We start from the raw sequence: 25,858 nt of genomic DNA, 5'->3' as shown, positions 1-25,858 counted from the left end.
GGTGAAGTTCAACAGCTGCGTGCGGCGCCTCGAGTTCAGACATCCGAGGCACGGTGCATACGCTCGGAAGGCGTCAGGGATAGTTTATATTTCTACATATATATAATAAAAAAAACATCAAACGTCGCTGTCGGAAACGCTTAAAAATGGTCGTAAAGGCTTCGGTCTCTCTTGAATTCAATTGTCGTGGACACGTCGCCATGTGCATGTGCGTGCGCGGTGCTTCAAATGCATTGGTGGAGAATGAACGAGGATGCCTTCTAATAACACAAAGTGAATTCATGCAGTTCATGCGACAGAATTAGCCGGGGCAGTGATCACGGATACGACGGCGTGGCTCAATACACGACTCCAAATGGGTCAATTAGCGTGAGGCTGCCATAGAAACGGCAGGGTGAATGAGAGGGCTTGGACTCGTTGACGTTGACTTTGTGAATGTTCGCCTGTTTCGCTGTCGTATCTGGGTCAGCGATGGAGTCCCCACGGGGCTTTTGCAAGCGCCGTTAGCCCTTTGTACAATAGAAGCATTGCAATGCCATGCAAGGGGCTTATTTGATAAATGCTTGCAGTGGAACGGCGTGTCGATTCATCAATTGGGAGTCGATCTTTATGATCACGATTTAGCGCTGCATCGCGCGTGTAAGATTGAACGTCTTAAATATCTGATCTGCTGTTATGTGACACGGGTTCAACTCCTCTTGGCAGCCACTAGAGGCGCTGCCATTCATCGCGGTTGTTGAAGAGAAACTTGCTGAATCAAATTGAGTTTTGTCTTTTATAGTCTAAATGCAACAACAGCATAGAATCAGTTGCCCGAGGTAAAGGCGCAGCCCTGCAAGTGCAAGCTCGCGCCACTCGTTGGCAGAAGGAGCCTCCACTACAGGCAGCGACAGAGAGCTCCGCTAAAGGGCGTTTGGCCTACTCTTTCACGCTGCTCAGTGTGGGGAGAAGGCACACTTTACTCCACCACACGCACCCCACCGATCGACTGATTTTGGTGGGCGTGCCCATTCACACCGCTGGGTTGTTACGACCGCCACCGCCAGGGTATCGAATTGAACGGGCGACCTCGGGATTGCGGAGCCAGCGAAGTGCTAACCATCGTTACCGCTCCCCCCCCACTCCCACTGTGGCAGCACAACAAACAGTAACGCAACAGCCTCGCGTCGGTAATCAACAGTGGCACGCGCATGGCTGCAAGCACGCGTCGCGAGCTCCAAGAATCGACGCCAATCGAGGGAGCGGTGGTACACCCCGGTCGCTAAACCGCCCTAACCCCCCCCCCCACCCCCCGCCAAAAAAACCAAACGTAACTTTGTCTCTGCGACGACAAAGCGAATTCAGGTGGCGTGGGCCAACTCCCCAACGGTTTGCGGCAGCCCCACGCTGCGGATGCGGCGACGCGCATCGCGAATGAACCACAGGCGGGGATCGAGCGCGGTGGGGGTAACGACACGCGGTCACCGGGAGCCACTGTGGGGGTGATTGGGGGTGTGTAGCGACAACATGCCACCACACCACGTGACCACCACGGATGTGGGGGGGGGGGGGCAGGCATGGTGGTGGTGAGTGTGGGTGGTGAGCATGCAGACACCGAAGTTGATCAAAAAGATATCAGCGGTCCCGCTTTAAATTGAGTACCTTTGGTGGAATTGCTCCATCGGTTACCTTCAGAGTGATGGGACAGGGTAAGGAGATTGACGCAGGACGCACCCGCGCCTGAACCGAACACTGTAATGCGGAGCGGGTCGCCCCCGAAAAATCCAATGTTCTCGCTGATCCAGCGCAGGGCCTGGATCTGATCTAGCAGCCCGTAATTCCCTTTGGCTGCCTGGTCGCCAGTGCTGAGAAACCCTGCAACGGCAAATGGTGAAGAGGGGGGCAGAGGGGGGGGGGGGGAAGGGGATGAGAGAAAAATAAAAACACGGTTACAGTACAGCGCGGGATTTCGCGGCCCGGGAGCTTCTTTACACACCTTGGACTGCGGTGCAAAACGTCGGACGTCGTGCCGAGCAGCACGAGGTGCAACCCGAAAATGCGTCAGAGAGATAAACGCACAGTTATACGAAATTATGATATAAAATAATGGCTGTGATGGTGATGATGGTCACGATGATGACAGTGGAAGCTAGGTAGACGCATAGGTCTAGGGCATCCCTCCACTAGTCTAATGTAAGCATGTGTGGCTTATAACAAAACTGTGCTTATACACAGTGTCTGTATAATGTGTTCTGATTAGAGAAATGGTGACAAATATGATGACCGTGATAACAAATGTATTGTACTGACAATGGTGATGTTGATGATGATTATAACATTAAAGATAATTATGATGATTGCTACGATGATATGAAGTTAATAACAACAATAATACAGTTGTGATTAATACGAAAAAACATGTAAAGAATTGCCTCATTTTTCCTCGCCAAAGCAAACATGTTCATCATCATTACAGTCGGCCGTGTGTTTGTGGCATTGAAGAATCGTCGTCGTCGTTGTTGTTGTTGTCGTGCGAGGCGCTCCCCTGGTATTTATTAGAAGCCTGCGAGCGGGCAGGGAAAGTGGTCCAGACAACGGCAGGGAAAGTGGTCCAGACAACAGCAGGGAAAGTGGTCCAGACAACGGAGTCTTCTAGACGATGCCGTCGCTCTGCATTGCCCCGTGGCACTGGGGCTTAGTCCGCATGTTTGTCGAAATCCGCGAGACGTGTATTTGTTGTTCTTGTCGTTGTTTACCAATGTTCGTAGGAGTAATTCACCGGAATGCTATGATCTCATACTTTATATTTGTTTTAGGCTCGGATTGTGTGCGTAACACGCCGATTGACGTGTGTCGCGTAACGCAGCCAGATACAAATGTCATCCATCGTGGAATCAGATTAACCACGCTGAGAGTTGAGATCAGACAACGTGAGATTACTGATGGCTGGCCGAGTACAATAATAACGCATTACCCATCGCGTGTTGCCATTGGAAGCTTGTCCCTTGCTTACATCGGCAGGACGGTGAGCTGCCTATTCCGTATGGCCAAGTAAAGAGGATCGACTGGAGGCTCCGTTGTAAGATGTTGAGCCATTCAATTGCTTCGTCTCAGATTTGTCAAATTGCAAATACACCAATCCATAAACTCAAACACCAACCCACCCACTCAACACCTTCACATTTATATTTGGGGCAGTGTGCTGGAACATGGTCCATGGTGTTGGTGTTCATAGCCACAGTCGCACACAGGGTTGGCATTTTTATTTTTATTTTAGACTTGTGCATTCGGTATCCACATGTGGCACGGTTTGTACGGATCCAATCAAGAGCATCAGCAGGATTTACCATACGGATGGACAGCGTCGTTTGAGGTTCAAAGCATTGACGCATTGGCCCTGTCCTGTCCATGTGTAGCGGGGAAGGGTGGTGGGGGGGGCTTGCCATCTCTTAGTCCTATTTGTAACAAATCTTTGGCATGATATGCTTTGCCGTTTGGGACTCGCCCGATTGTCGATTGTAAAGTGGGCAAGTTGACCAACGCGTCGCACGAGACTTGGGAGGCGAACGCAGAAAAAGAAGAGGACTTTGAAATACAAATAGCACGCGACACTTACTGCCACTGACTGCCACGGGGCAAAGCAACGTTAATTACGTGGACCGTGCTAACGGGCGTGCAAACCACAGTAGTACATGCACGCGTACTCACACACACTACACAGAGAGTACATGTGTACGTTATTCAAATGCAACATTCTTTGTGGGCCCGCTCTGGTGAAGTTTCGTCTGCCAGCAGTGGCGTGAGCAGGCAATTTCAGGGCTGCACCTTTGGCTTTTAAAAATTACTCGGCGCCAATGGTAATTGCTCACCTAACAGACTCACACCAATGTTTATTTCGTGAAGTCTTACAACAATGGGCCTGCGAATAAAATCTATTAAAACTATGAGAAAACACCATCATAACAGAATAATAGTGCGCCCTGGAAAACCGTGAGTTTCAAACAACAAGGAAATAGTGGGAAAGACGCACACGGCTACTTGCGATCCATGATATCGCCGTGCAGGCATAACACGCCAACGTTTAATTATAATCCTCCGCTCCCCAACAGCCAATCAAATTGTCGCGTGGGCAAATGTGCCAACCGATCTACTTTCTCGGCAAAACGGGGTGGGGATGGAGGAAGGATATCGGAAGGCAAATCAATGGGTAGATTTGCCCGAGTCGATTCCTACGCTGATGACGGACGCATACGAAAACAGATCGCGCTTTGCGGAACCAGATTTTCACTATTCATATTATTGGTTCTTTCAGTAAAGTCACGTAGAAAGGAAATAAATATATATATATAACAATAACATTCTCACGACTTTTCGACTGCAACACAAGCAATCATCATCAAGGTGTGAAAACCACAGCAAAAAAAAATTGAAAAAGTGGCGGTTTTTTCTTAACGTTAAGAAAAAACTGCCACTTTTTTAAATGTTCTTGCTGTGGGTTTCACACCTGATGATGATTGCTTGTATTGCAGTCGAAACGTCGTGAGAATGTTATTGTTTTATATTTGTATTATTTTATTGTTTCCCTTCTACGTGACTTTACCGAAAGAACCAAAAATATGAATCCCTGCAGTCACGAAACCTTTCAATCAGATTTTCACTATTGATGCAAATTGTACGCACATCAAATTCCACGGCAACTTTCAGGCTCAGGCAGGAAAACAAAACTACAAACGAGATCGGAAAAACAGCAATTCTAGACACGGAAAAGGAGGCCAATCAATCATTGATTATCGGATCCAGAGGTGGCTCAGAATCGTGATGATCCACTGAATTCGCTGGGTGAGGTGGATTGTTGCACTCCTCCTTAACCATCGCACGGAAAACAATTTACTTACAAAATGTCGCAGCAGGAGCAGCAGTCATGGCAATAGTGTCTGTTGTATTTCTGCAGCCCTTACCACACTATCACGTCAACACGAATCAGCGTGCTTCATTTAACTAGGTCAGCACCCATCGAGATCCATAGCCTTTTCTTGAAAACATATCTGGGTGACTGTAGTTCAATGTAAATGCGGTAATAATTGTATAATGAAGATGACATCTTGACCAAATTGCCCTGAATGTGCCCCATCACATCGGATCTCGGAATACCGCAGGCGCAGAACTTCCGATGATCACGGTTGGCGACGTACGGTGCGAAAGAAGTTCAACACACGTACAACCTGAATTGGGGAATGCCTGCAGGGAATAGCAGGTGCCATAGGCATGAGTTGCGCAGTAGCCAGGCGTTGACAGTGAGACGAATGATGATTATATTGAATCTGCGTGAAGAGCTTCTGGTGAAGCACCGCGGTGTTGAAACCGCTGCGGAGGCTTGCTTGCACTGAATCAATGCTGCTGAAAGTGCGCACTCACAGAAGAAGGCCGTGGGAGTGATGAGTTGGGTAGAAGCATGATTTGTGACGTTGAAGGTGACATACTCTGCGTATCCATGCTGTGTGAAGACATTAACGCACACACGCGTTCTCCCCACACACCGCATGTACACACACACACACGGTCTCCCCACACACCGCGTGTACACACACACACGGTCTCCCCACACACCGCGTGTACACGTATTGCAATTGCCGATCATCCCAAGGTGGCAGGATCCCCTTGAGAGACACACAGTCTTGAGACTCTGAGACTCTCCTGCAGAAAAGAAACGAGACTGGCTACACTTGCGCCGGACGTTCCAGTGTCTTCAATAGCTTCTTCAACAGCGGGTGATACACTTTAGTTATTATTATCACAAACAGCCACTGCTGGATGATGGCCTCCTCGCTCCGCGTGTGCGTTTGGTCGCTAGGGATTCTGTGTCCGGACTTCGCCGCGTTGATCGGCGCCGGTTGGCGAAGGCGGGGAGCGCAGATGCGGGACCATAGAAGTACAGTACAAGCTCACACAACTCCCCCACATTCAATATTCCCGGTGACCTGGCCTCCTATCCCAGCGACAGGCAGACCACTTTAGTCTTTCACTTTACGTAGACTCTCTGTACGGATAACAACACAAAATAACAATTTACGTAACGTTTGCTTTTTGCCACATTTTAATTACTCCGTAACAACAAAGCCACGTCCGCTAATTTATTCTATTAGGATTCCACAAGTGACCATAATGGCACGTAATAATTTTGATGTAATTGTTAGAAAGGCGGCTGGAGTAATGTACTTTGCAGAATAATCATATTTGGATTCAAACGCCGCGTGAAACAATAAGCAAACCCAAAGCAGTATTTTATAATTTCAGCTGAAACCAATGTGTCCATGTTATAGAAGCTGAGTGTTACATTCTGTTGACCTTTTCGCAAATGCATGTAAAAAAGAGCATCTTAACGCATTGTGGATCGGCATACTTTCATTCAGCGGTGCAAAAGGGAAAAACCGCGGACGATAATTTATCTTGCGGATTCAAGGAGCTCATAAATCATGCATGTTATTTATCCTGTCTCTTGCTATTTTTTCTTACATCTATCCAATATCAACCCAGTCACATCATCTCTCCAAACACGGAGCGGCTTGGGAATTAAATCTAAACAGACAGTAACCATGGAACATCGGGATTATGATAATAGTAAGATTAATATGGTTATATGTATTATTATTATTATTCGTGTTATTTGACTAAATTAATACATTAAAAAGTAATTTCTACAATAGCGAACACTGATTTAATTTTACAACCTGTCATACTGGCGCGTTTCTCTCAGATTATTTCCACACTCTATACAAGTTAAAAACAGGTAAAGGTGCAGTCCTGAAAGTGCTCGCTCACGCCACTCCTGGCGGAAGGGCCCAACACTAGCGGCAACTGTGGAGAGCCGCCTCTAAATGGCATTTGGCCTACTCTTCCACACTTGCCAGACTTCTCAGCAGAGGTGGAAGTTCCAACATTTTACCCCACCCACACGGGTGGGATTTGCCTTTCGTGCTGCTCGATGCCAAGAAGCAGTGTGGACGGGATTCATGAAACTTGGACCGTCGTTTCAGCCGCCCATCCGGGAGACGGAATCGTAACAGATGACATCTGAGACTGCAAGTCCATCGTGATCACCGCTACAATCACGGAAATTTCCCACCGTTCACCGGGAGGGTAAGTCTAACCCACTGTTCACCAGAAGGGTACGTCTCACCCACTGTTCACCAGAAGGGTAAGTCTAACCCACTGTTCACCAGAAGGGTACGTCTCACCCACTGTTCACCAGGAGGGTACGTCTCACCCACTGTTCACCAGAAGGGTACGTCTCACCCACTGTTCACTAGGAGGGTACGTCTCACCCACTGTTCACCAGAAGGGTACGTCTCACCCACTGTTCACCAGAAGGGTACGTCTCACCCACTGTTCACCAGAAGGGTACGTCTCACCCACTGTTCACCAGAAGGGTAAGTCTAACCCCACTGTTCACCAGGAGGGTAGGCCTTACCCACTGTTCACTAGAAGGGTAAGTCTCACCCACTGTTCACCAGAAGGGTATGTCTCACCCACTGTTCACCAGGAGGGTACGTCTCACCCACTGTTCACTAGAAGGGTAAGTCTAACCCCACTGTTCACCAGGAGGGTAGGCCTCACCCACTGTTCACCAGAAGGGTAAGTCTCACCCACTGTTCACCAGAAGGGTAAGTCTAACCCCACTGTTCACCAGGAGGGTACGTCTCACCCACTGTTCACCAGGAGGGTACGTCTCACCCACCGTTCACCAGAAGGGTACGTCTCACCCACTGTTCACCAGAAGGGTAAGTCTTACCTCACTGTTCACCAGGAGGGTACGTCTCACCCATTATTCACCAGGACGGTACGTGTAACCCACTGTTCACCAGAACGGTATGTCTAATCCATTATTCACCAGGACGGTACGTGTAACCCACTGTTCACCAGAACGGTATGTCTAATCCATTATTCACCAGGACGGTACGTGTAACCCACTGTTCACCACGAGGTTACGTCTCACCCACTGTTCACCTTGGAGTGTAACGTCGAATCCACGTATTCCTATTTGGGTTTCATTCAACGTGGGGCTGTCTCCACTTTGACCATAAAATAAGGTTACCTGTTTATGTTTTTACGCGTGACCTCTTTCATATTTCCCAAGGTGGGGTGCGGGGTGGGGAAGAGAAGAATCAAATACAAATATAGCACTTGTCCCCGTGATTGAAAGCCAGCAAGGTTGCTGATGCTTTATATATAATAATAAAAAAATGGCTTTTTTGTTCAACTTCACTGAGAAGGCAATGATCACACTTATTACAAAGGTCACCTTGTTCCCGAAATACTGCACCGTAAAGCAGCCGGCAGCCTGCCGCCTGACACTGGGAAGACGCAGCTCACGAACGTGAGAGCCGCTCTCGCTCGCCACGGCCACGATGACGAGGGAGACTTCATCGTCATTACTAAGTGGGGCGACTGATTGATGGGTGTCTGAGTGGTGTCGCTGTTCCCAAGGAATAATGTCGTAGCAATGACGAGAGATGAGCCACTTAAAATGCACACCGTGCCACCCTCGCCTCGTGCGTATTTAATCTAAACATAGCACATTGTCCTCCTGTCTCTTCAACGCATTGTTGTTCATTCCATTAGTCTAAACGCAGCAATGCCGTGTAATTTTCATGCCGATTGGCTAATTATGATGATGATGCTGCTGCTGCTGCTGCAGTGTGATGGTTTCCATTCGGGCTTTGCAATCCATACGTCTCCCGTTCGATTCGATTTCCCGACGTACCAGTTGCATCAATCGGAAAGTTTCTTAACCCCTCCCCCTCAGCAGTATACAAGGCCATGCCACAGTTAGTTCATCAGTAGGTCGCGTGCGGTGGGCTTAAGTGTGATGAACCTATTCCAAGACATGTGGACAGAGTGGAAGAGTAGGCCAAATACTAACTCGAGGGGCCGCCCGTCAGAGTTCCGTCCAGTGGAGGCCCTTCCGTCAGCAGTGGCGTGAGCGAGAAACTTGCAGCGGCTGCGCCTTTACCCTACAACTTTAACGTGTTCTCATTGTGCACGCGCAGTGTCACAAAGAATGAGCGCGTGCAGTTAAATGGGCGCACAAGTAATCTGACTGACATATCAGGGAGTCGGCTCCCAAAAGTTAAGCCTCGAGCTGAGATTAAAACGTACGCGGACTGGTAAATAATGTAATTCATTTGGGCGGGAAGATCCAGACAATGCAGCCATGTTTGCCGATAGAATTAATGATGCACTGAAGGACGGGGAATGTAGAGAGACCTTGAATAGAATTGACGGAGATTGAAAGAGATGTCAAATCCAATTTACAACTGAGATTGTAGGGGTTTTCTTTTTTGCAGTCCAGAAAAATTATAAAACCCAACAAATGCATATATATTTGAATGTAACAGACTGTCCGATGAGGGAATATTCAAGTTAATCAGCTACTGTGTGTAAAATAGATGGGACGGGGGGGGGGGGGAGTCAAACATTAAATTCAAGCGACATTTTTTTTGTTAAGCCTGAAGGATTTGTGAAGGCAAACAGCACAAAGCCATTCAGGACTTGAACACAATTATTATTATTATTAAACACTTATTTAAATACACTTTGTTCATAAGAACACGGTGGTTCAGTGGCTTCGCTTCTCTGCAGCGTCCCCCTTTTCTCTGCCACCGCCTGGCCTTGAGCTGCAGCAGTGGAAGCGTCCCTGATTCGTAATTGATTTTTGAGTTAAGCCGCGTAATTTTCTGGCCAAATTTATGTTTTGAAACCCTACACCACCAGACATCGTCGAACAAATTAAATGTTCACGTGTACAAGCGTTTACTGATGCGCCAACTAAACCAACCATTAAACCAAACCATTTATTTATTTCACCAGGTAGGGCCCGCTGAGCTATGTAGCTCTTTTTTTCTGAAGTGACCTGGCCACCACAAGTGATATCCCAACGAAGCGGCGGATCGTGTGGAAATGTAGAGCGGCCAAAGACTCGAAACGCATATTTAGAGATGTGGAGGGAAAACCCGGAGGACCCGAAGAAAAATCCACGTGACCACAGGAAAAGAGAGAGAGGCGCATTCAAACTCCAAATAAACCTCACTCCCCATAATGCAGGGTTTTTTGGGGGGTATTATGGATAATATTGGTCACGAAAGCCTTTGTGTTAAACCTTACTCCCCATACGTCCATGCCTTCATGAACCAATCAACGCCCGAGTTTAGCGTAATGGGTGTGATCTGCCTGGGTACATCACGTGAACGTTAACGATTCGCCATCGAGGCGTCCGTACGACTGACGTCTTCACCGAGTGCACGGCTATATGGATGCGGCAATGCGCATGACCATTTTCGCTGTGCGTTCGTGAGCGTGCCGAGTCTGTGTTGCTAACCCATTCATACTGCCAGGTGTACAGAGGCGGTGGGAGACTTAAGAAGGATAGACGCTCTGTGAATCCAAATTACAATTGTACTGTGTCCTATGTATGATGTACTTCTTTCGCACCGCAGGTAGCTAACAGTGATAATTTAATGTTATTGCTACAGCACTGCTGCGTAAGCTTTCCCGGTTGTGACGTGTAGCACGAATCAAGTTTCTCAAAAAGCTCCCAGCACGTGGAGTGAAACGTCGGACATCGGTCCGAACAACACAACTTGAAAACACATCAGAGCGCTATATAACAGCTCCTCATAACCACTCACGCACGCAAACATAAACACACGCGCACACACACTCCCTGTGTGGGTGTGTAATAGACACATTTTGAACTCTGACCATTGTTGTTTTACGTAAGCACTGGGTCACGTTGAGAATTCGTGCCATGAAAACCCATTAAGTTTAATGACCCAAGGTATGTACTGCCACCGTGCAATCTGCAGTCTGGCTCAATGGGGAACTTAAAAGGAGCGGTTACAATTCCAACAGCCCATTTGGAAATAGCAGAAAGGGAAGAAAGGAAACTAGGCGGTGAGATGGCGAGATGCTCACGACCGTGCACTAGCAGCCTCGTCAGCGAAGAGGAAGGCTGTAATAACAAGAGGTGTCGCTCCAGAGGAAGAGCACGTGGACACCAGCACTGCTGTTACATGACCGTTAACAATGAACGCGTAATTTTGTCGTGGCGCAGCGATGCAGCGATCGGTACACTGCATGATGAACCAGGTGAACCGAGTCGCATTCCCAGCCGTGGGGAACAGCATTGGCAAGAGGTGGCATCAGAACCGGTCCTGGGTAACCCTCCTCACTCCCATCTGCACCCTCCCCCCCCCCCCAATCCATCTGCCAACCGGTACTGACCAGTGTGATGAAGTATGGTTAGACAGCTCCATTCCCTACATGGCGTGGGGAGGCCTTAGTATCTAGCAGTGTATTGAACAAGAGTTGTAAATAACAGTGGCTATAAAGGGCTGTGATCATCATAATTATAATTCAGAGCCCTTTATCAATCAAGTGGCTCGTGCTGCAGTGTCAGTCACGGGAGATGTTTGAGCATACTTCACCACTCTGGCGAGTGTGGGTTGGTGAATGGGGTGGTGGGTGAGGGGCGGAGGGAGGCACCCAGGACCAGATCTGATATCAATCGTCACCGATATTGGTCATGGCTAAGGGATCCAACTCGGGTCACCGGGTTTATAGCGTGGTGAGCTAACCACTGCATCATCGATAGTTCTCAGAACATCTTTAGGACAGGCAGAAACAGATATACTTCACGACAACCGCCATTTGTCCTGCCTTTAAAAGGAACACCCCGTGTAGTGGGGACACGTTGTGGGCAGCAGCCCTTTCTTGAAGAACAGAAGCGGTGTATTTGTGGCAGCATCAGATGGTCACGTTCAGATTCACAAATTATCCCTTCACTCACAACCCACCAAAGAGATGAAAGGAACTATGTTGGTAAACTGTACTCACTTCTCAAAGAATCTCCCACCCCGGCACGTGGAGCAAAACGTCGGACATCGTGCCGAAGCGCGCGGCATGACCCGGGAGCGCATCGGAGAGCTGCGCAGCATGTGTGGAAACCTTGCGCGGGAAATTATTCAGCAGTAATTTTTATTGGACGTATTTTCGTGAAAAATAAGCGTTTTATTGACATTTAGCCTTGGTTGAAAAACTTTACATGCTAACGCACTGCATACAACAATGCATTATGCATTATCAAGTGGTATTACAGTTTAAGGGCCAATTATAATATGCCTTTTCAACTAAGTTCTCTGATGTTTCACATTTCACTTCTTGGAATGTCAGTTGCCGCTTTAATGTATTTTATATCACAAATGTGGTGCAGATCATTATATATTCGTATTTTTTTTGCTTAAGTGAGTTCCGTTTCATTATTTATTTCCCACCAATTTTCTTACGGCAATTTCCCGATCAAGTTTTCAATCAGGTTTAGAAAATTGAAGATGGAGTCAGCGCTAAAAAGGGGAAATTTTTTGCAGTTATGTGATAAATAAAACGCTCACGTTTTTTTTTTTCACTCAACCCCATTCTCCAAACCTTCAACTGAAATAAATTTGGACGCTCGCACACAGCTAGACTTGTTCCTGACAAAATAGGTTCATATAAAAATTGTTGAACTTGTGAGAGCGAGCGCGGGAGTCTGAGGAGATTTCCATCTGGGCACTGCTTCTATTTTTACCGATAATAGCGACGAGAAAACAAGAATCGTGGGTTGTGCATTTGGACCAAATAACGCAGAGAGGGGCCTCAGAAAAAAAAGTGATAACCTCAAAAGGGACGCAATGAAGACTCAGGGTTAGGGTGGTATTTCGTTAACCGAACTAACTGCTGGGAAAATTTCAAAATATCACTGTCCTGGTCACAAAAGCAAAGTTTGTGGGGAATAATAGCCATTTTCTATACTTTTTAGGCATAGACAATTACGAAAGAACACTTACTCCCCAGGAACAAAAGTTGTGTTACATAGTGTATTCATAATTGATCTTTGGGTAAGGCCACGTAATGACCTGGCTAAGTGTGTGTCATGGGACCCTTCACCACGCAACTTAAGCCAACTGAATAAAATTGTCACTTGGCATACTAGCACTTAACTCGACGATTTCCCTGCTGGCAAAAGATACATTGTTTGGAATTACGTAGACATTTTTACCCGCGTTATCGATTTTCCAATCAATTTGCATTTCAATTTTTTTTTACCAATAAAAAGGTTGCATGTAATCTGGCTAATATGAGCGTGGACGTGTCTGTGAGGCACACGTAGCAACAGCACACCAACCGACAACGCCGGCAATTCAATGGAATCTCATTAACTGGTAAGATAACCGATCAAAGTAAAAAAAAACATGGGAAAATGAAATAACAAAAACATTAACCTAATTTTCATTTTTCTTAGCATCGTGGCCAATTCAATCACACGTTGCGCTAAACCGGTTGGCTGCTAAGTTGCTGGTGAACAGCGAAAGCGCCCCGTTTGCACTGCCGCACCAGAGCCTGCATCCGTTGAGATCAACGCGGCTCTCCAAGCGGGCGCGGTGCGTTGGCGTGGTGCGGTGTTTCCACGGAGCCTGATTGCCTCACCACGCGTAGTCTCCCCTCAACAGCAAAGGGGCAGCGTCCACATTGCCCGGCCTCTGTCGCCCGCTAGGCCTCAGGCATGTAGCTGCCGACCCAGGGCGGAAGAATGTTGTTGTTGTTCACGGATGGCCGGTTATAAATCAGGTGAAGGTGGTAAAGTTAAAGGTGCAGCCCTGCAGTTGCTTGCTGGCACAACCGCTGGTAGAAGGGCGTCCACTATGTGTGTACGTATGTTGAACTTATTTCGCATCGTACGTAGCCAACCGTGCTAATTGGAGGTGCAGGGGAAGGATAAACTAAACACAAGAAGCAGTTCTTAAGAAGTGAGTGTTCAATCTCGATTGAGCGTCACTCCAGAGGGTATTGTGGGCCTTCTGCTAGGCAGACAGAGGCGGGGGAGGGGATTTGGGGAACTTGCTCCGTTGTTCGAGGGAGATTGAACCGGCGACCTAAACGTTTAGCACACTGGTTGTAGATGTTACTGTGCACACATTATACCCCCTTTTTTCATTGCATACGATTTCAACCGTCCGTTGATAATGTATCGGCTCCAAAAGCGGATGTTTCAAGGGTACGAATGCATATATATTTTACATTTTGTTGAATGGATGCATTACCAGACACAATGAACATCTTGTATTTCAAAAATAAGATGAATATGACATATTCCTTCTCATTGCAAACAGACGCTGGTATAAATCAACGCTTAAATCACAACAAATGACATCAGTCGTGACCGATAAGGAGACAATATTCAACAAGCCTGACGATGAGACCCGATGAGGTGAGCACCAGTCAAGAATTTGCTTGCTTAAAGTAATGCTGCTTGATAATATTAGTCGAGAAGGCTACGAGTCCAATTTACGAGAAAAAAACATTGTTTTATTTTCACGTGGACACAGAAAGGAGTTACGCATCGATAGATCTTGGTGATAGTAAAGCTATTCTACTTTATTTGAATATAAACTGCAGAATTTTGAGAATAATTAAATGTTTTGTCCTACTTATTACCTGTTACCCAGTGACTTCTGTTGCATCAACGAAATCAAGATTAAAATATGTTAGCATTATTCAATCTGAATTTGTTCCAATCTGGTGCGGAAAACACTTCTAGATAAATTATCTCGAGCTTCCCGTAAACCACGTGACTTCTGTGTGGCCACTCCCACTGTGAGCCCCTCCTCTCTCCCCGCCACCGCCCCCTGTGGAAACAGACTCTGCTGCAGCCTCCTCCGTGCAGCTCACTGCTGCCCTCTCCGTACCTCTCTCTCCCTCTCGTCCATCCTCCCCTCTCATCACAACCACCACCACCACCACTCTCTCCTCCCCGACACCTTGGCCCGGTCGATCCTTCTCCCCGCCTCCCCTTCCTGCCCGGTGCTCCTCCTCTCTCCCTGCCGCTCATCTTGATCCGTGCCCTCCTCCCCTTCCTTTCTCTTTTTCCTTTTCACTTTTCAATCCTTCACACGACTCCCCGTCCCATGGTGTATCCATGGGAACAAATACCTACTATAATCACCTCCCTCATTAATAATCATGAGCAGGTGACGTCCTCCAAATGGACACGCCCCTCACCCCTCCATCATTACTACCTACTATAATGAGCCAAGAATGTCTGTGTGCAATTCTTGTGACGTCACTCCACGTCGACCAGCCCCCCCTCATTAATAACCATGAACAGGTGACGTCACTCTACATGGAGCACCCTCCCCCTCATCAATAATCATAAGCAGGTGACGTCACTCCACATCGAACAGCCCCCCTAATTAATAATCATAATAAGGTGACGTCCTCAAAATGGACACCCCCCCCAATCCATAAAAATTAGTGGGTGACGTCACCCCACATGGGGGGCCGAGGCGCCTCCTCCCCCCTCCTCCCCCCACCTCAGCGTCAACTGACAACCCTCACGACAAAGGCAGAACCCTCACGTCACGTGATCTCCGTAACGTTGTTGAGACATCAAAGTAAAAAATACGTCGTGATGAACAAGGGATTATAACCTTAAATTGAAATGGGTCTGTGTCACCGCGCCCTTACAAATTGCACACGCATTGATGCAATGAATATATCACGTCGCGGTCTGCTTTTCTCTTGCAAGTTTCAGATTTACTGAAATGCACCCGTCCTTGGACGGGCCATAGGCTGTTTTTTTTAGAAAACCCAAACAAACACCCTGACTTCGTTTAATTTCTGCATATGCAGCACTCCTGATGCAAACATCAAAATGCATCATATTAGAGATCATATGACTTTCACATCGATGTTTTGAGCATTAGATGCACACGGGAGGCGAAATAAATGGATTAATCTTGTAAATTTACCATCTGTCACTGTCAGGCTCTTAAGTGGTGAGATGCTGTAAAGTGTCTATATACAAATTCCTATAAATCCTATGAAACACCTTAAAAAAAATTAATGTTTTGCAGCACAGGGTGTTAATGGATAACTGCTGCCTGGTAATGGAAATTGCATTTTTTGATATTTGGCGAGGCAAAATTGCAATTATTCACACTTTGTTTTTTAGTAAAACATCCCCAACCAATATTTCATTGATAAAATATATGCTTACACGGCGCATTTGGCAGTGATGCACAAGTAATAACCAAAACTTAACTCAGTTATCAACAAGACTTCTCCAGAAGGAAAAAAATAATATTTTTTTCGTAAAAAGCAGGCGACGCTTCAGATGAGAGTGATCCTTCACACAAGATGCATTCCTCTGCCATGAAGGGCCATTGCCTTAAACGTCGCCTATCATATATATTTTCCCTGCTGGGCAGAAAGGCTATTGGCCGAATGCCGTGCTATTGAATAATGCGTTGAGAATTTGTTCTACAAGATGTAATTGTCATCATTTGTCATCTTGCACACGCCAGGAGGTACGTGATAGTGGAGGCTCTGCCACTGCACGTGGCTGCCGGTAAACCGTCACTTCGGTAGCAGCAGCGAGGGTTGATGGATCGCCGCACAGACATTGTGCGGCGAGGAGGTGCCGTACCCTGGCTCGCCAAGAGAAGGCTGTACGTTGAGTGGGCTAATCTCCATCTGTATCCATCTCTACGGAGATATAGTGTTTCTCCCCCCCCCCCTCGCACAAGGCGTGGGTTTTCTACGGGTGCTCCTGTTTCCTCCAACACGTATAACAATGAACGCTCATTCATTGGCTGAAAACATATTAACGTATAAAAACAAAATGTAGCAGGACTCTTCTGAAAAAGAGTCGTACGACTCTGCGTGGCTCTTCTGGATAAACATTTTTTTTTTACATATATATAAAAATGTTCGTGCTCGGAGCACTACACTCTCTTCGCATTTCGCGACCCAGACACGCGAGGAGAAGTGCAGCGTGAGCACTCCGGCAGCGGGGCCCGCGTGCAGCACGCGGAAGTGGCCACCGGTGCATTAGGCGGTGACGCACACCGGCCTCAGATCAAAGCGTTACCTAAATGCATCTGCTTGTTTGTCTTTAGATTGTGTCCCAAACGCTGCCACTTCAAGCCGTTTCGAGGAGGAAGCCAATATCGGTGTTGGGGCTGGGGGGGGGGGGTAAAGAATGCACAGTCTAAATAAAATAAATAACAATTAATACATTGTGCATATTTGAAATGAAAAATAGGGGGTCAGATTTGAATTGAATCTGGAGAGAGACCAGTGATGGCTATTAGACGATTTGATGAGGAGGAACCTTATCTCCAAGGATTCCATTACGAGCGTTCACAATAAAACATGACAAATTGCCTGCTTTTGTCAGAAGGCTGCATTTTTATGCAAATCAAAACTTATATAAGCCGAAGATTGAAAATGACAGCTTATTTCATGTGACAGGGGTGGCTGTTGATGCCGACAGCTAATAGGTTTGGATTGGATGTAAAAATATATATAAATAATATTTTTTTCCCCTCCTTCTCCTCCCGCAGTCACTTCATCAGCCTAATCCACACGGACACTCGGTCTCATTTTCAAAATCTCATTTTTTTTTGTTCAATAAATTACATGCAGAAACAGAATTATTGGAAAGGCCTTTTTTTGCGCAGATGTAATGAGGTGTCATACCTCATTGGGCCGTTGTTATTCCACCGCCATTGTGGTCTCTCACTAATGAATGAGTGCCACGCAGAACTTGATTAATTCAGCCTCTGTGTGCCAGCAGCGAGAATTTTAATGGCAATCTTCGGGCAATGCTTTTTTTTCCTCTTCCCCATAGCGCGCGTCGAGGTCCACGAACATCGCAAACGATCGCCGGCATTCCTACCCAGCTGATCGGTCAAGGAACCTTCGCCGTGGCTGCCAACACAGAGCATTGGGTTGGGGTGGCGAGGAACGTATTGTTGTGGGAGTCGACGCCTCTCTCTCGAGGGGCCGACAGTCACCACTGCGTTGTACAAACCACAACAGATGGGGGATGGTGGGGGGGGGGGGGATCAATTTGGTGTCTCAGCCTGGGAACAATGCTTGAGGATGTTCTAAACAAAATTTATTTGGACCCCACAGCCACAAAAGTTGAGAATCCGTCATTGAAAAATGACACTCGAGAAGGCCTCCAGCAGCGAGAGTTGCTCGGGTATCAGAGCGACTCTGATATGAGTGAACAAGTCCCTCTTTATAGAATCACATTCCCCGCACCGCCAGATTCTGTTTTGGCTCGATGTCTGACGTTTAGCTGCACAAATCTGCAATCTTAAATTCTGGAACAACAGTTGTTCTGAGTGCTGCTGTGCTCTCGCTACATCCGACTTTCTGATTCTCACAGTGGAAAAGCAGGGGAGGTAAACTTACTTCCCTCCGGCAGAAACTTCACAGAGCTGCAGTACAATGCCGCAATCGCCACATATCCACGCTGACGAATTAACCGCGCACACACTTCACAGATTGAGCAACTGTCATTTAAAAACCGATGTTCACAAATACGCCTCTCCACGTGTACAACTTAGCTCCCCCCACCCCAGTCAGGTGGAAAATGCGACGCTGCACCACATTTTACTCCCTCATGAAATTGAAACGTAAGAAGTGTGAAAGTGTTCAACGGGCGTCGATGCGGGCGCACTTATAATGCGGGACGCACAGCGCGCGTTTTGACGCTAAACGTCTCGCGTAACGAATAGAATGTTGTGGCGATCTGTCACCGATCCACGTTCGATTGATCTCTCTCCCTCGTAAGACGAGGAAACGAAACAAGAAAATATCAACTTTGTCCGGCTTTGCACAAACGCAAACTGACATTGGGAAAATCCACAAAGGTCTCAGAGTAAAAGGGACAAAAATAATAGCGTGCAAGCGTGCTCGGTGCAAGTGGATTGTGGGTCTCGTGACATTAACTGGTGGCGATGTCACTCCTCCAAATGTCCTCTCCAGGTAACTTCGCTGTGTGCGTGTGTGCGTGCGTGCATGCAAACTGGGGGACATCAGCATTCTCGCCTCCACCCGGCGATTTTGAGCTCGGTGTAAAATCAGCACCTGGAAAATAAATTACGTTTGCCAAAGGTGTTGTTTTTTTTTTGCAGAATCTCCGAGGATTCATCTTAAATGGGGGCGCATCTCTGAAAAGCAATAATGTCAAGGCAGAAGCCACACGCTCCCCGATTGCCTTGTACGCGCCGTCAGCGACGCATTCTTGGTACCGGGTCATCTGATTCGGTCACAAACGTCACGGCGACGACCCGCACTGGACTCCCCAACGCAGAGGGCCTCATCCGGGCACGCAGCTCGCCTTCAACAAGCCGACGTTCCGGCTGGCCCGGCCCCGCGGTCGACCGTCCAAATACGATGTGGAACTAAACCCCGACCGTGCGTGGGCCTCGGCCCGCACGAGGACGGCCGCGCTCGGCCTGGTGCCGCTCGCGGATTGTCGCGCTTCGTGATGCATGCCGTGACGCGCTCCGTGTCTGCGCAGGATGCGGCCTGGTGAGGACCGATGGATCCCAACACCTGGAGGAAGGCTCTAAAACTGCGGCCCCACTGATGGCTTAAGCGACTGCTGCTCCCGAGAAAATCCAAACACCATACCGAGATACAATATTCCCGACCCACAATTTGAAGTTGTTGCGAATTCATCTGAAAACCGGAAGTGGCGTCACTTCACGATCGCCAACTCGAAGGCGCTTTACTTTCGTGTGCAATGCGAATGCGCAGAAAATCAAATTTTTCTAATCCAAACTTTATCGCTAACAAGCCGACATGAGTGTAAACTCTAATTGAATTGGCCAGAACCATGTTAATTAATTGGTAAAATACTGGCCAATGACCTTACATTAACATTGGCTCACAACTCAATAATTTGTTGACAGTTGTCTAGTAGCAACATATTTTTAACGTTTAACGAACAAAAACATCACGGCTCCACTCCCGGATTAGATAAAATAAAAATAGATGTGTTGATATTCATTTATGTTGAGTGATTTGCTTTCTATTTCTTTGTACTCCTATCGGTTTAAAAAAAAAATTATAACTTTCTCACCCGCCCTTTCTGAACATCTGTCAAAAAGAGCTTCATACCTCATCGGATTTCTCCAAGATGAATAAAGATTCTGTGTGTGATGCCACCCGATGCCATGGGTATTGTTTGGCCCTACTTCACCACGCTGGTCAGTGTGGATTGGTGATGGCTGGGGTGCCTCAAGTGGGGTAGGACCGCACTCCTTCAGATGATATCGCCACTGATGTTAAGCCGTGGCCGGGGATGGAACTCAGATCATTGGTTTCGGAGCGCGCTGCTACTACTCTTCCGACCTTCTGTTAACATTGGGCAGCCACATTTATTTTTAAATGTATGTTCGATGCAAGGGACCTCAAAATAGGGCCACAGCCACGACCGCGGAGATATGTTTTGTCTGCAGTTTACAAAAGAAAAAAGTAAATCCTCATATTTTTGGGAGCTGACAAGAGAAGGTCGGCACAGGCAAGGAAAGAGCGTGACATGTCAAGATGTCTCCGTGCCCTGTTTGCCGAGGGACACTTTGAAACCAATGCACTATTGTAATTCCCAGAGACTTTTGAAAAATGGATAAAACCAAGGCCATCTGATCGAATGCCAATGCGTGAAAGAACTGCAAATTTCCAAACCAGAAACGTATTTGTATTTTTGGCACTGGCTAAAATACACCTGCGAATTACAATGTTTCTGTAACAGGCTAAGTTCCGTTGTTCACCTGCTGCTACTGCTGCTACTGCTGCTGTTGCCACAGCGGCTTAACAATTGCACATCGGCCATTGTCACCAACACAACCTCGATGTTATTTATCTAAAAAAAGTATACTTTTATATTCGGAGAATGACTACGCTATGATGCATTTGAAAACTATTCTAAATCTTTTTTTCCCTTAAAAAAAAACATACACTTACAAAAAATATAATTGCAAGATAACGGACCATGCCTTTGAGTATAGAGGGGTTGGATGAGTCATTTGAGGGTGCCACTCAAAATTCAAGTTTGATATTTTCCATTATTTAATTCAATTCGGCTGTTGTTTACGCAAGGAAAACGAGCCTCATGACTCGTTTTCAGGACAGTCCTGCCCGGTTTTAGCAGTCCGGGGCAATGTCTGCGATGCATAATCCCGAGTGAGTTATTTTACATTTCATGACCTTTAAAGCTTGGCCAATTTGGGTCATGACACCGACACACAGTGGCCCGCTCTTGCGAACGACATCACAGGATCTTTAACATCCACAACCAAGCAGACGGCGCATGGTACTTTTGAATGTTGAACACGCACCGCGGTATTAACCAGGGTGACTGCTGAATTCGAATCGCGAACCTCGCAAACTAAAAAGAGCGCAACCCGTTACCACCGCGGGGTGGCAACGCTGCCCCCACCGCTCCAAATGTGCGGCTGAGCGCCGCCAGGTTGAAGGAATTACAGCGGCATAGATTGTAGAAATGCAAATATAAACCGGTCTAGCATTGCATTACTTGCAGAAACCATTGTAAAATATATTACATGGCTCCTGTGGAACATTTTTTTTAAATGTGAATTAAAAAACGTCAGTTGTAAACCTTTAAATGCTGCCATAAAATATATATAATTGTATTCCTCATTAATATTGTTGTTATTTAATAATATATCTTTCAGGAAAAGTTACTGGGCTTGGACAGAACATGTCATTACCAGAATGGAGGATGGGTAGCAATGGAGTAGGAATGGAATGCAGCCGGGTGTACGGAGCGATGACATCAGTTCGTGTGCAGGTTCACTGTGTGATTCAAGGCATCAAAGGGCCGCAAGAGACGGCGGGCGGTTTGGGAAGGCCTTCATCCAGCAGTGGATTGTCCGTGGCTGACCATATCGGTGGGCGAGTATTGCAGGGACGAGTTGTGTAAACGGAGCAATTGTTGCTTAAACAATACGCCATCGAGACGCATTCCGCCTTTAGCGGGCGCTCAAACGTTGTCATCGTGATCCTGTCCATGCCATCAATACCTAATGTCGGCTTCGTGTTAACAGGCCCGGAGAGAGCCGCCTCGAGTGCGCGTATTGGTCTACGGGGGCACGGCGCGTGAATTGCATCGCTGGAAGTGTTTTCAATGCCCATTAATTATCGGGAGTTCAAAGAGTAACGTCGCGCTGTGCACCGGCATGATTCTCCGCATCGAGGAACTAAGACTCATTGGCTTTAATCATCGGGTGGTTGACCAGCGTACACAAACACACGCGCGCACACGTTCTTTGGTAATGTGAGGAGCGCTTTCGCAGCATTGGTTTCAGCAAAGGTGACTGCTGATGACACACCGCGTGTCGAAGACCGGTCCAGAGTTTAGTCGTGTCGAAAACCAACGCTGCTGAAATGTGCGTTCCCGCAGGGCCGTGCGGCCAATGCGATGTATAAAAATATCCTTTTTGTGTTTACGTGGAGATACGATAACGGTTTCCTGCATGTCATTAGCGACTGGGGTGAGACCACTAACACTTGACAACCCTGTTTCATCACCATGGGCGGATACCCCAACTTTAACCCAAGAATCTCTGGCGGCGCTTTGCTCGGCGCTCTGACCTCCAAGCCAACGGGCCACGCACTCGCAGGCACACGCGCGTGCACAAATACGCGCGCGCACAACCACACGCGCGCGCAAACACACACGCACGCACACACACGCGCGCGCAAACACACGCGCGCGCACACACACGCGCGCACACACGCGCGCACACGTTCTTTGGTAATGTGAGGAGCGCTTTCGCAGATCGGACGGCTCGAGATGAAAGCAAGGCGGCTTTGTTTCATTGACTCCGCCGTGCAGGGCCTTTCAACTTGTTTCACGAGGACGGGCGCTGCTGCTGCGGGCGCTCTTAATGAGGATGCTCTGCAGCCATTCATATCGCAAATGCAAATTTCAACTCTCGACTGCTTGCCTTAATAATTGCACAGCAGTCATACAAGTACGGTTTCCGTACTTCAGTCGTTGTGTAAACCTGCCGCCCTGTAGGGGTAATTTCGGTTATAGCTGCATTACATAATGCCTCATTATGAAGGAGCGTATCTGGGGTAAAGGTCAAGGGTGGAGTCAGTCGAGAAGCTCCGGGAACCATCCCGAAGGGTCTTAGTAGGTTCTAGAAAGGGGGCGTGGCCAAGGGTGAAGCTTGGCCACGCCAGGCAGATATAAGGAGCACCGGACCAGACCTTCGCGGCTGTTAGCGTGGGGTCTGGGTCCTGGTTGCGTCGCTGCCATCGTCATCTCTTCGTCTTCGACCACGTGGCTGTTCTTCTGCAAGAGCAGCTCCGTCGACGCCGCTACGCTCGTAAACCAGCCAGCGTAGCTACGCAGGACGGAGATGGGCTGCGTGTTTGGACAGCCTGGGGTGTGTCGCTCTGTGTGCTCTTCATAAATAAGAAGCCTTCTACTAGACGTGTGTCGGAAGTCGCTCACTACAGTTGTAAACGGAAATTTGTTTAATTGCTGAGATCTGGCGCTTCCTGTAGGCTGCTCACGTCGTTGATTATACTCTTGGTAAATCATGATTTATCAAGAGTAATTTAGAGTAAACTTGCGATGCACATCTGTGCACGCTTATTGTATGCGTCAATTCACGCCCCCCGCCACCCTGACTCAAGGTGAATGTTGCGAGTTTACTCTCCAACACACCGGCGTGCTGAAGCAGTCACGACCCGCAACCTTTTATTGACGTTACAAACGAACTGGCTGCGTCCACGGGTGGTGGCGGTTGGTTCACTCCACATTCATTGTTACGCGATCTAACCGAAGCAAACTTTACACCTGGACAGAGGGGCTCTCTAAAGCTGGCTCCACTGGAAGCCTTTCAGCCAGCAGTGGTGTTTGCAAGCAGTTGCAGGGCTGCGCCTTTACCTGTTGCTACAACAGTTATTGCAAAAGGTTATGAATGTAAATATAAAGTATGTGTCATGAATAAACGTTGTTCTCGGGTGTGAGTAATGCCAGAATGTGTATGTTTGTGCAAGTGGTTTCATTGTTACATAATAATGTATTGTAACGTAAAACACACACACACACACATCTGTCAGCCCTTTTCGTTATGATTACATGGCCTGCTTTAGCGTGCACACTGGGGAAGCGGTTTATGGAATTAACTCTCTCTGGCTGCGCTGCAATTATCACAACCAATCGCCATGTTCCGTGAAAATATCCCGAGCTCACATAATCATCATCGTCATCATAATTTACTCTCGATGCTACCGCGCCTCCCATGCAGTGCAAATCGTGAACGCCAACACATTTAACATAAACGGCTACGCTCTAAGCTACTGCGTGGAAAAAAAAAAGTTTCATTTGAGGACGTTAATGGAATTTAAAACAAAGTATTTGGGTATTTCTACGGTTTCGGATTTTCACAGTGGTGATATCAATCCCCGGCTACGTTTACGTCGCGATATTTTACCGCAGCGCTGCTAGGATGGCTTTGAGGTAAAGATTATAGGCGTGAGGCACTACCGCTCGAGTACAACGCACACGAGATGTTAACTGCCTCACTTGGTATACAGGAGGTAGTGGGTTCGATCCCGACCCTGATGCCTGTATATTTTGAGTTTGCATGTTCTCCCCATGGTCGCTTGGATTTTTCTCTTGATCCTCCGGTTTTCCCCTCCACATTTAGAAACACGCGTTTAGATTAGTTGGCTGATGTACATTTACACGTGATGAGCCATTTCGTTGAGCTATCATTTCTGGGCAGGTCACTTCTGAAAAAGAGCAATACAGCAAAGTGGGCCTTACCTGGTCAAATAATAATAGCAGTTTACTCAATAATTCTGCGTTGGACACTAAACTATACAAAATTAATAATAATCTGATGACCAGACCACCCAGCTGTGCGTGCGTGGATCCTTAATTTAACCAGGAGCTGGAATTAGGAAACGCCCCAAGCAGCGTTACCTCTCGTGCAACCTGGGCGACCAGAGTTCCTCCGTCTGAAAGCTGAAAAATAAATTCTCAAATTGGGTCCAATAAAATCCAAATAACTAAATCTAAAGCTCATCCCCCAGAGTATATCTGCTTACTAAGGTTTGTTTTTCAGTTACAGCGTGCAAACGTGCGTGTTCGTAATTGTAGCGGGCGAGTATTTGTAAATCTTCTGTTCCTCGCATATTAGACAGTGACTTTAAAGTGCGGCGAAGCATTGTGGCTTCGCACGTAGTGCCGAGCCAGAAGTTAAAATTAAATTTGTTGCGCGCACTTCACCCGCCGTGTGGTTAATTGAAATGTTAACTTTCAATTAGTCGTGGTGACAGAGTCGTTGCCCGTGTCATTGTAATCGGACAGTCGATCTTTTGTCGGTGACATTTTTTGCTGGAACACGTCTGCTTTTTTGTAATATATTCCGTAAATGCATTTCTTTTCACAAAAATCACCATTCAGCGGTGTTATCTGTAACAGGCAAGGCAGCAAGGCATCTCTGTTCCATTACACAACCCCCCGCGGACTACAGAACTACCCTTCCCTACAGGGAGCAGTCTCTGGAATAGCAGCAGGATTCCTCACAGTAGATTTTAATTGGGCTTTTTAGCTTTGCAGGTGAATGTTTGTTCTGCTCTCTGTCTGTATATGACCTCGAGTAAAGCCGCAGCCCTGCAATCGCTTTGCTCACGCTACGTACGTTGAACTTCTTTCGCACCGTACATAGCCAACCATGCTAATCGGAGGTGCTGGTGGAAGCGCCTCCACTCGAGGGAACGCCTCAGAGCGAGGGTATTTTTGGTCTGCTCTTCTTCCTCGCTGGCCAGATGTCTCGGAAGACGTGCAAGTACCCACACTTAACACACCATATGCGCAAACTTCCCCCTGCAGTGCTGGCTCAGCCATTTGCACGCCACTTGTGCGTTGACGCGGTGACCCTGCCATGAACCCGCAGTGACCCCGCCGTGACCCCGTAAGAGTAGGCCATTGTTCGCC

The 25,858-nt window shown here is 47.4% G+C and overlaps 1 protein-coding gene across 8 annotated transcripts in view; it reads right to left on the bottom strand.

Moving 5' to 3' along the window:
* The window catches only part of LOC116956334 (neuroligin-3-like), a 293,692-nt gene that overhangs the window by 70,942 nt on the left and 196,892 nt on the right, over positions 1-25,858 (bottom strand). For 5 of the 8 annotated variants that reach the window (XM_032977889.2, XM_032977888.2, XM_032977893.2 and 2 more), the window contains one exon: positions 1,642-1,854. In XM_032977889.2, the coding sequence (XP_032833780.1) occupies positions 1,642-1,854 (213 nt within the window). The remainder of the gene's footprint in view (positions 1-1,641; positions 1,855-25,858) is intronic. The other 3 variants (XM_032977890.2, XM_032977894.2, XM_032977896.2) reach the window with 1 other exon arrangement.

The sequence above is a fragment of the Petromyzon marinus genome, chromosome 64, assembly GCF_048934315.1.
Source record: "Petromyzon marinus isolate PM22_M1 ecotype Great Lakes invasive population chromosome 64, UKy_Petmar_22M1.pri1.0, whole genome shotgun sequence".
Lineage (NCBI taxonomy): Eukaryota > Metazoa > Chordata > Hyperoartia > Petromyzontiformes > Petromyzontidae > Petromyzon > Petromyzon marinus.
This window is presented reverse-complemented; position numbering and strand designations above follow the sequence as displayed.